General features: G+C 45.6%; 1 protein-coding gene across 1 annotated transcript; it reads right to left on the minus strand.

Annotated features, from left to right (window-relative positions):
- Positions 1–114: 114 nt before the first annotated feature.
- On the minus strand, positions 115–4,637 carry MRGBP (MRG domain binding protein). Its single transcript, XM_032126547.1, has 5 exons — positions 4,406–4,637; positions 3,335–3,456; positions 2,699–2,780; positions 2,511–2,588; positions 115–1,467 (listed from the first exon to the last, which is right to left on the minus strand). Exons 1-5 carry the CDS (start codon positions 4,620–4,622, stop codon positions 1,277–1,279), a joined length of 690 nt encoding a protein of 229 aa, XP_031982438.1. The 5' UTR covers positions 4,623–4,637; the 3' UTR covers positions 115–1,276.
- Between the last annotated feature and the right edge of the window lie 6,390 nt (positions 4,638–11,027).

Here is an 11,027-nt window from a genome sequence, read left to right on the forward strand (position 1 = left end):
GCACTTTACGGCCAAAATCTATGTAGGTCATGACAAAGTAACCAGCACTGTAATGCTAAATTACTTTCAAAATAAGTTGGGCCAGATTTTAATCAAGTCACACAACAACTGCCATTTAGTAAAATAAAAACAAGTCAAATTTATTCTTTGTATAAAGCAAGAGAAGCAAATTAGGCAGACAAGAACTTGGCTGTGTACCTAGAATAAAGCAAAAACTAGAAGACTCCTAGTGCCTCACCATGAAGGCAACACTGCGAGATCAAGAAGTAACTCTTCTTTTTATTAACTGATAGTTAATATAGTGAAACAAATTCAGTACCATTTCAACCTGCTTCATTCACCATTCAACAAGTGTTTGTTGACTGCGATCCATCTTTTGACAACACAAAAATAGTAACTTCATCAAATCTCAATGTTCTAGCATATAAAAGATAAGCATTACAATGTCAGCAAGATTCTTCAGTTGTAGAACAACACAAACATTTTGGAAAACCAATTCCATTCACATCTACTAAAACTGCTTTAAAAAAATAAATAATTAAGTACAAACCCCATTATATACTACTGTATTACAAATGGACGAAGCAACACCTCCACTTGCATGCACAGCTCAGCTGATCCCTTACAAAACCATGTGTCATCACCAGATATTTTATTTAGGACATTTATTAATTATTTTAGTTAGGGGCATTATAATTTTCACTTTACTGATGGTTGTAAAATGTTATGTCAAAAAGGGTGAAACGAGGTCCTCCAGCAAAGAGAGCGAAAGAATACTTCAAATGCAGTAGTTACCTGCATTTAGAATTTTAGTTTTACTGAACCAAAAAATTGAGACATTTGATACAAATGGAAGGGAAATGGCGAAACATTACCCACAAATGGTCTGTAATACTCACAGACAGCAAAGGCAGAAAAAGCAACCCCACATTTACAGAAATCACCTCTGCTTTTGAAGGTCTGAGGCCCTGTGCCCCACTGGGCACTCGTTCTACGAGCTGTGCTGACACAGAGTGTGTTGCTGGTTTGAAATGCAGCCCTGGCACTGTCACACCCACCCTCCCCAGTGCCAGCTTTGTCCCCTTGCCCCAGGAAGGTGGTTCCTTGCTGTTGCTCAGAAAACACCTCAGGAGAGACAAAGCCAATGTGCAGATTCCTCAAATACTGGCTCAGATATCTTTTACTTCCTCCAAAAGTTTATGTAGCAACTGTGCTGCTCCTTGTTTTTCCTGCTCCCTCCTCCCATCCCAGAGTTTTTCACTGCTCCTCCTCAGCTCTACGTCCTGCGTCGTTTGGCGGCGCTGGGACTAGAGGGGTTGCTGTTGGCATTTAGAACCTTCTCGGTGACTCTGTTGCGCTTCCTCTTATCAGACCCTTCTTTGGATCCAGGATCTGATGAAGTTTTCTCTTTCTCTTTGCTGCTTGGCTTTTCAGTTGTTTTTCCTAAACTTCCAGAGGGTGCAAAAACTGAAATAGGATCAAAGTAATGATTCCAGATCAGAGTCATACACATAGGCAAACAATAGTGATATCAAACTTCTTTATATTCCATAAAACTTCTCAAAACAATCAACTCTCAACATCCTTGTCCACCATTTAAGTCTTACTTTCAGTTCTAAAGGAAAAATCTCTGAAAAAGGCACATCTTGCTTTTATTATTTGCTTTAAAGACAGGCATGTATTTTGACAGGCTAAAAATCAAACTCATTAAGTGGAAGTAAACAGCACTTAATATTAAAATACTTAAAAGGAACATTTACACAAACATAGGACCAATCTATGAAATATATAATCAGCAGCAATCATTACATTTGGTATCATAGATAGATTTTAAAACTGAACACCCAAAATGTGAAATTTAATATATTTTAAAATACATTTTAGATCTTTTATTACAATCTTTAAACACCACTTATTCAGTGATATAAATATGATGAAATTATATTGTTAGCAGTTGGCTTGGTCTGGTAAGATAAACAGCAGGATCTCTACTGTTCACATTTGACTTGTTCTACAGCAAAGTGTTAGAAAAACAAGCCTTTTATTTAAAAGCAGCACGATAATGAGAATAAAATAAAATAAACACTCTGCCCACCTTCCCACTTCAGCACGCAATTTTACAATCTTTTTTGATTTATAGGCCCTATTTCCCCCATGACTACAAAGTTCCCAACACGGCATTTAAGTTCAATAAAATGAGACTCAGCTTTCTTCCAGAGATCCTCAGATTCCTTCAGACTCCCAGGGTTTTTTCAAATACATATTAAAGCAAAAAATCTCCAAAGCTATACAACTTTGCACAGATGAATTAGGAGCAAAGAAGAAATCTTCTCGATAAGCAGCTGCTTACTCTGTGCACTCTAAATTAGTCAAGTTCTTAGCATGAGCACAGGCTAAGTCTGAGTACAAATCACAAAGTACACTGCATTTGGATTTACATTTTAACATTAATTTCTCAATTACAGTTGGTTTTTAATCTCGTATTACACAGTAGAGAGTTACAAAATTACCTTCTTCAGGACCTGCATGCGTTTCCATCTCTTCTTTTAAAATTTCCTCTTTCACTTCTTCTTCCATCATTACTTTTCCTACAGAAAGGATTGTTATTAATGGTTAGGCGGTTTTAGGGAGAGTTTTGTTTAAGATTCTGAGATGAGATTAAAGCAACCAAGAATCAGCGACTACAGTCACATCTCACCTTCTCTCACTTCTTGAATCATTTCGTCAGGAAGAGCAAAATTCTTCTCTATATTAGGGAATGGAAGAATCTCAGATTCATGCTTAGAAAGAAAAGAAGGATCTCTGTGAGTGACTGGTAAAGACTTTAATTTGAATTTTGACAGACATTCTTAAGTTCTATTTTACATGCCATTAGGAGCTAAATAATTCTTAACAAGACACTTCAGAAGTTAGAGAAGCAGGAGGCTTCTGGTATCAAACTGATTACTAAGGTCAGGATAGCTGAGATCACAACTCATGGTCATTTGAGATCATTTTTGGAATCCAAACATAGCAAATTCTTATGTAAACACACTACAACTTTCTCATTTGACACTTATATAAGTATCTAAACATTTTCTGGATCAGCATTTAGGCAACTTTAATAAACAAAGTCAGAACATGGTATCAAAAAAACCCCAAAAACCCTCACAAGCCACTGCAGGTTTTATTGTCTCCTACCTAATCTACTTTTACTCAGGGAAAACTCCATCAACTCACTGGAATGACACCTAATTCTAAGTATCATGGAAGGTACAACAGGCCCAGTGATTTTGGCCTGTCAAACTTCTGAACTCAATGAAACCACGTGGCAGTACCGACCCTTTATACTCACAAGAGCCTGCATATCATACATGGTGCTCAGATGGTCCCAGATCACTTTAGATGAGATCTGCCGTCCGATATTCTGGCTGAATTTATCCCGGATACAAATCATGTGGAAATGGCGATTCACACCTGGGGGAAGAACCCAGTGCAATTAATGTTGCTAACAGTGTTATTTATGACATTTAGAGATATACGTAAGCTTATTTACTTATGAATTAAAAAAGCCATGTTGTTACAAAGAACACGTACATTATAGGAGAGACGGCTGGCAGCTGGGCAGGCTGATTTTTCACCTTACACTGCAGGTGCTATTCTCTGGGGAGCTGAGGGTGCCCCTGTGGGTAATTCTGACACACAGAGCTTTTAGAGAGGCTGTGTGAGAAACAACTGGAGGAAAGTATTAGGAGTGCTGTGTCCAGTTCTGCGCTCTTGAGTACAAGAGAGACACGGAGCTCCTGGTACGGGTCCACCAAGGGCAACAGAGATGAAGGAACCTGAACATCTCTCTGACAACGAAAAACTGAGGGAGCTGGGCCTGTTCAATCCCCAGAAGGGATGTCTAAGAGGGGACCTCAGCAACGTTTATAAATATCTAAAGGGGAGTACCAAGAGGATGGATCCAGACTCTGCTCGGCGGTGCAGAGCAATAGGACATAAAGCAATGGGCAGAAACTGATGCACAGGAAGCGCCACCTAAATACGAGGAAGAACTTCTTTACGGCGGGCACTGCCCAGAGAGACTGCGGAGCCTCCCTCACTGGAGATATTCCAGAACGGTCGCGACACAATCCCGTGCCAAGTGCTCCGGGACGACCCTGCCTAAGCAGACGAGCCCCTGTAGTCCCTGCAGCCTGACCCGCTCTGTGATGCTGGGGAAGCGCAGGGCAGGCGGTCACACGGCGGCTCAGCGGCCCGGCCGGGCCCGGCGCCCCCTCCCACAGGCCCCGCCGCAGCCCCGCGGCCCCGGGCCGGCTGCAGGGCGGCCGCTGAGGCCGCTGGAGCCGCTCGGGAGCTCCCGCCCGGCCCCCGCTCCCCGGCCCGGCCCCCGCCGCTCCCGGAGGCCGCGGCCCGCGCTCACCTACGGGTTTGTGGCCCAGCATGGCGTGGAATAGGCAGACCTCCACCTCCGGGCTCCACACCACCGCCGCCTCCTCCGCCGGCGCGCCGGGCTCCGGGCCGGCCGCCGCCGCCGCGGCTGCAACAGCGGCAGCGACCGCCGCGGCCGCCCCAGGCCCGGCCGCGGGCAGCGGCGGCTTCTCCACGGCGGCGGCCGAGCCGCCCTCCGCCTCGCTCATCCCCGCCGCGCCGCGCCCGCAGCGGCTCCTGCCGGCCGGGAGCCGGGCACAACTGCGCTGGGGCCGGGGCTGGGGCGGGGGAGCCTCGGGGGGGCCCCTCAGGTTCGGGGGATTCCTCTGGACGGGGCCGCCCCGCGCTGGCAGCGCCGGAGGCGGGAGCTGAGCACCGGCACCCAGCCCTGAGGGACGGGGCGAGGCCGCGGCACTGCCCGTGAAGAGCCTCGTGGACTTCTGGGAAGAGCGTTATGGACCACTGGAAGTGGCTTCGGAACCTCTGGGGAAAATTATGGGCCTCTGGGTGTTCCTTATGGGCCTCTGGGAACAGCTTTTTGGGCCTGGGGGAAAAGGACCACTGTCATGTTTCAGGGTCTCTTAGGCGAGTTGTGGAGGCAGCACAACGCTGCCATCCCAGTGGGCTCCGTAGGGCTCTCTGGATTCTGAGATCCCTGGGACTGGGTGCCGGCACTGGGGAGTCACAGTGGGGGCTCAGGGCAGGACCTGCTGCCCAGGAAGCCTCGGCCACCCTAGTGCTCACCCTCTTAGTCTGGGAAGTGTTGGCCAGTCCAGTGTTTGCCCTCAGGACCCATCCTCATCCAGCCCAAGGAGCTGCCACAGTGGGAAGTTGTGCTGGGAAAAGTCCCGGGCACTGCAAATCTGTTGGGGTCCCTCCCCCGCCGTGTAGCCCTGGGAGAGGGGCCCTGAGGGCACAGACACGGGGCTTCCCTGCCCCTGCTCAGCCTCGTTCCCATTGGTTGGTTTGTGTTCCCTGCGCGGGCAGAAGGACCCTTGGTCCCGTGACTGGAACAGTTCCTCGGCAGAGCTCCGGCCATGTGGCTGGAGAAATAAACACCTCTGAAACATCTAGCAAGAATCTGTCTGTCCATATATATTTCCTTTCCACGGGACTCCTGGTTTGATATATGCGTGTTGCAGGATCCCCACTGCAACAAATGGTAGAGAATTGTGAGCAGAACGATCCCCGATCCCTAAGCGACTGATTTGTGTGAGTAAACCCTGGAAACTTTGGATTCCTCTTCTTGGTTTTGCTTTGCTATTCCATATCTAAACTATGGAGGAACAGTGGGAAGACTCTTGGCTCTCCGAGCCGCATATGGACATTTATCTTAAACTTAAAACGATTCTTGGACAATGATTTGTAAATTTTAGCTTGATTCAAGCTCAGAAAGAACTGAAACACTTCCTGGCATGGTTGTTTAAGAACTTTTTCTATGTTTCTTGGGATTTAATTCTTACCAAGGGCTTTTGGAAAACCGTTTGGACACAGTTAATATTTGAGTCAAAATATATGCCGATGGAAGAATATTTTCGTGAATATTATTTAGTTACCGAGACTGTTGAGCAATGTCAGCTGTGTCTTGGCGAAGGGAAGCCTGGCGCAGGGACCGTGCGGCCCAGGCCACGTGCACCGAGCGCTCTGCGAGCAGCAGCGAGGCAGTTCCCGCGTGCGGGCGGAGCCACGCGAGCCGCAGTGTCGGCAGCGGAGCGAGGAGCGGCGGGACCCGGCGGTGCCCGCCCGGCCCTGCGCAGCGCGTGGTGGAGCGAGCCCCGTGAACGCCCGACCGAGAGAGGCGGCGCGCGGGCGGCGGTGGAGCGGAGCCGCGCCCAGCCGAAACGCGCGCTGGAGCAGGGCGCGGGGGAGTCGTCGCTCGGGGGCCCGGCCGAGACGTGGGTGCAGCGCCCGGCAGTGGCAGCGAAGCTGCGACCAGAGGAGGCGACGCGCGGAGAACTGAGCGGCGCGGCCCGGCCCGGCCCGCGCAGCCCCGAACGCGACCCCGGGAAGAGCGCGCAGGCACCAGCAGCCCCGACAATTCCAACACGGGAGCGACCAAAGGAGAGAGCAAAGACGCAGCGAGACAGAAAACAGCAGCCACTCGGAAAAAGGAAAAGATCATAGTAACTAAGATCTTAGGGATAGTAAAATGGTATAATGTTAAGCAAAATTATGGTTTTATAACAAGGTGTGACAACCAGCAAGACATATTCGTGCATAGAACTGCTATTAAAAAGAATAACCCTGAAAAATACATCCCAAGCTTGGGAGATGGAGAGGTGGTGCAATTCAAAATTATACGAGGTAGAAAAGGGTTACAAGCATCGCAGGTCACTGGGCCTGATGGTGTTCCTGTAAAAGGCAGTATATATGCAAAAAATCGTAGTCATGTTAGACAGTATCTCCATTGTAAGTCCCCCCTACAGTCTCCCTTTCCTAATCCCACCTTTCCCTTTTACCCTATGTCCTATTACCCCCAGTGTATTCCCAATCCGTTTTTTCATCCATGGTTTCCCTCACAAAACCATGCTTTTGCCAATTGTTTCCCCAAAAATCCCTTTCCAGTGCCGAGTGGGGGATGAAAAGGGGGAGGGAAGAAGTTAAACCCTCTCCTGCCTCAGTTTCCCCACAAAGCATGCTCAGAGAGTTCTGTCTCCCTTCTGTCAGCCCTAAGATGTTCCACAGAATCTGTTTGGACATTTAAAGACTCAGGAGGGTGACTTGTTTTGTTTTGAAACTGTTCTTGTTATGTTTATCCAGTTGTTTTCATTCTCCTTTTATTAAAATAAAACGGGTGAGGTGTTGGGGTCCCTCCCCTGCCATGTAGCCCTGGGAGAGGGGCCCTGAGGGCACAGACACGGGGCTTCCCTGCCCCTGCTCAGCCTCGTTCCCATTGGTTGGTTTGTGTTCCCTGCGCGGGCAGAAGGACCCTTGGTCCCGTGACTGGAACAGTTCCTGGGCAGAGCCCCGGCCATGCGGCTGGAGAAATAAACATCTCTGAAACATCTAGCAAGAATCTGTCTGTCCATATATATTTCCTTTCCACGGGACTCCTGGTTTGATATATGCGTGTTGCAGGATCCCCACTGCAACACAAATCCCCCCAGATTCCTCCTCCTTGGATCATTTTATATCAAATATCAACCTGGCATGGATGCTTAACAAATAACCGTGCCTGGCTTGGTTACAAAATGCAGAACCCACCAGCTTTGCCCATCATTTAAAATGTAAAAAAAAAAAAAAAGTTTGGGAAGACGGAGAATGTATCATTCCCTCCGAGATTAGGGGTTTTTGCCTTGTTAGGTATAATTAGACACACAGGCATGAAATGGGACTGCGGTTGCTTAGGTGATAGGGTTTTCCAATTGCTCATTCCTCATTGAAGATTTAATCCGTTTTGTGACATTAAAAGTGTTTCAACAGCAAATAATGATCACATCATATGCAAGGAATGAGTGTTCTGAGTGAATAATAAAGCAGTGGGGGAAAACACAAGCAGAGACATTATTTTAATGCAAATTATCCACATAATAAAAAGCAGGAAGGGAAAGATACAATTTTCTGAAATTGAACTTCCTGTACCTGTTGATACCCAAAGAGCTGACTCGTGTCATTGTTTTGGCCTTGATGTAATTTATACCCCAAACAGGTTAATCTAACATTACATAAACATTTGAAATGAGTGAAACCCAAAACCTCATGTGTGAAGCCTTGGGAAGGTTGGTAGTGTGAGTTCTGGACACGAATCCCGTTTTTCCAGTGGGGTTCAGTCTGGCCTCTTGGAATGGAAAGGATTCTGTGACCCCAGTCTGGCTTAGATGCTGTGGAAGTTCTCCAGGAATAGCTTCCTCTGAGAGCTCCAGAGTGACAAGAGATCTTGCTGGAACGACTTCTCCGCATCAAGACTACAGGAATCTCCAGAAATTTCCCTTCTGCCTGCTGTCACCATTGTACCTGTGTCCTGCTTGTGCTGGACCTGCCTTCACACAGCCCAGGCTCCACACTGATTTCCTCGTTTTGAGCCAAAATTACCTATCGACAGGATTTTACCAATCTCAAACTCAAGTCCTCATGTTTTTGGAGATAAACCCAGGCCTCTTTAACCTTTCAGTGTTTATTTGATCTATGCTGCTACCTAGTCCTCAGCTGCTACTGAGAGAAAGGGTTATGATTTCCTGTGATGGCTGCACAGCAGGAGGAAATGAGTTCCTGATCAACTAAATCCCTGTTTTCATACATGTTTCTAGGCATAGAAAAATGAAGGGAGAAAGAAAAGCAAATAAATTTCAGAGTATAAAAATTGCTCCCCTGTAGAATAGTTTTCAAAGTTTTGCAGGAATAACTTATTTTTAAGCCTGTGTGAGACACTGAGTTTCAGCACTCTGATCTGTCACATTATGCTCCTACTTAAAGACATCAAGAGGGAATAACTGTGTCAACTCAGACAGCAATTTTTATGTCACTAAGTTCTGACGGCTAAAAAAAGTAACATGTGAAACAGAATGTGAAGAAACCTATGGCTACCTCAGAAAATACAATAGCATCTGAGAAGAATTCAATTCAGTAGAATAATATTAATTCAACAGGATCAGTGTGTGCATAAACGGACTGCTATTTTGTTTCAATCACAAATAATTACATTTCCCTGTGTCTAAATTCCCTTGTCATGTTCAATGCCTCTAGGAAACATATGGGAGCCTATAATAATGCCATGTACAGCCTCCACCTGGATTTTGACCAGAGTTTAATTTTTCCCTCATTAAATTTTTCTGGGGTTTTTTTTTGTTTTTTGTTTTTTTTCAGTCACTGAACAGATTTTTCAGAAAAAATTACAGTTCTCTCGTTCAACTTTAAATCCTACTTTCGGGTTTAAGCAGATATGAGCCATGGAAGATGTGCATGATTTTATTCCTTTCTTTTTCTTCCCACTCTTTAGGCTGATTTCAGCCTTAAAAACCAGGCTGGCTGTTGTGTCACCTAAGGGTGCTGAGCCCTTGGCTGGATCAGTGGTTCCCCCCCAGAAGATGATCAGTAATTTCCTAAGACTTTGCAACAACTGAGAAATCCGCCTGGCATTTGGCATTCTCCCTAGAAGCGTTGGATTTCTGGGATAAGCAATATGGCTACAACTATTTCTGTCATTATTTTAGAACACCATGTGCTAGTGCCCTTAACAAAGCAAAAATTTCATTCCAAATCCTGTAATTTTTGGTGTGCCTCATGAACATTTGCAAAAGAGTGTCGTCTGCCTGCTTTTGCATTAAACCCAGTCATTTAACCTTTTCTAGGATATAGATTCTATATCCTGGATATAGAATCTAACAGGATTTTTCTTCCATAGGTAAGAAGTACAGGCAGAAGTACATTTTTCTGGAGCCTCTTCCTGCACCAAATTACTCTCAGATCCATAAATCCTCCTACAAAATAAGCAATCTCAGTGCCTTGGAACATTTCAGTATTTCTGAATAAAATATCCTTTGTGACTTATGAGGACCTCCTGAAGAGAAGAGTTCTGATGTGATTTGTAAGCTTTAGCTGTACTTTGAAAATCCATTTTTTTTCAGTGTGAAATCTGTGGGAAGTTTTGCTTTAACAGAACTACCCAGGGAATTGTCCAAAACTTGGAGCTTGATCATTTTGCATATCTTTTAATGAATCGGTGGAGATAGTTTGATGAGATAGTTTGATATGGAGATGGTTTTCTCCCTCTTAAACCTGTGAAGGAGGAAGAACCACAAAGATAAAGCTCTTTGTTGTTAGAGTCTTATCACACAGCCCTTTAGAGCAGCATTGCCTCTTCCTCTTCCAATTAATTACCTTTTTCCTTTGCTCAAAGGTATATTTGATTATATTAAACAAAAACATTGAATGGAAAATTCACTCTCAAGATCTGCCCTGCGTGGCTTCTTACAGGTGCAAAACAGGGAATTTAAATCAAAATAAGGGTGCAGCAGCAAGGCTGAGGGCAGCAGCTGTCAGGCAGGGGATCTGTTCTGTTTGCTCAGACATATGTTCTCAAACTGAACTTTTCCCTTGTGATCAGTTGTGCTCGTTCTCCCAGTGGAGAGAGGCTTCGTATTAGGTGGGCATCAGATGGCAAACCTTGGAAAAGTAGATGGAAACAGTGCAAATAATTATCTCTGAGTATGCACAGAGACGTTCATTACTGCTGCTGCTGTGCTTTAAAATATCCCAGGGCAGAGTGGGGATTGGAGAAGGAAAAGCCATCTTACTGATTTTTCAGTTTAATAAATCCATCATAGCCCAGGCTTACAGAGAGGCATAAAGATGGACCAGTGGATTTATAGTGAACAAGCTCAAGGTGAGCACAAGGATCAATTCCTGAATCCTTGGCTATCCCAAGTCGACATCAGAGCATGTTTTATTGAAGATGATTTTTACTGATAGTGCCTAAGTGTCAGCCAAACTAAAGTCCCATTAGCCCATCTGGGCAGCCCAGATCAGAAGGAATTCCCTTCCTTGACAGTTTCAGCATTGTGATCAGGGTTGCTCAGCTCATCCCTTTCTTCTCGGGGGCATTTAAAAAAATCTATTTTTCAACCTACAAATACTAGTTTGTAAAAAAACAAGGAGCCAGCATGAGCAGAAAGGAT

This window comes from Corvus moneduloides, chromosome 17 (genome assembly GCF_009650955.1).
Source record: "Corvus moneduloides isolate bCorMon1 chromosome 17, bCorMon1.pri, whole genome shotgun sequence".
NCBI lineage: Eukaryota > Metazoa > Chordata > Aves > Passeriformes > Corvidae > Corvus > Corvus moneduloides.

Bases quoted from the DNA above. Each gene is read 5' to 3' on its own strand.
- MRGBP (XM_032126547.1), bottom strand. From the start codon at position 4,622: ATGAGCGAGGCGGAGGGCGGCTCGGCCGCCGCCGTGGAGAAGCCGCCG. The intron at 3,457-4,405 runs GTGAGCGCGGGC...TTCTTCCCCCAG, and splicing joins GCTGGGCCACAAACCCGTAG to GTGTGAATCGCCATTTCCAC. The intron at 2,781-3,334 runs GTGAGTATAAAG...TTTCTTTCTAAG, and splicing joins TGTATGATATGCAGGCTCTT to CATGAATCTGAGATTCTTCC.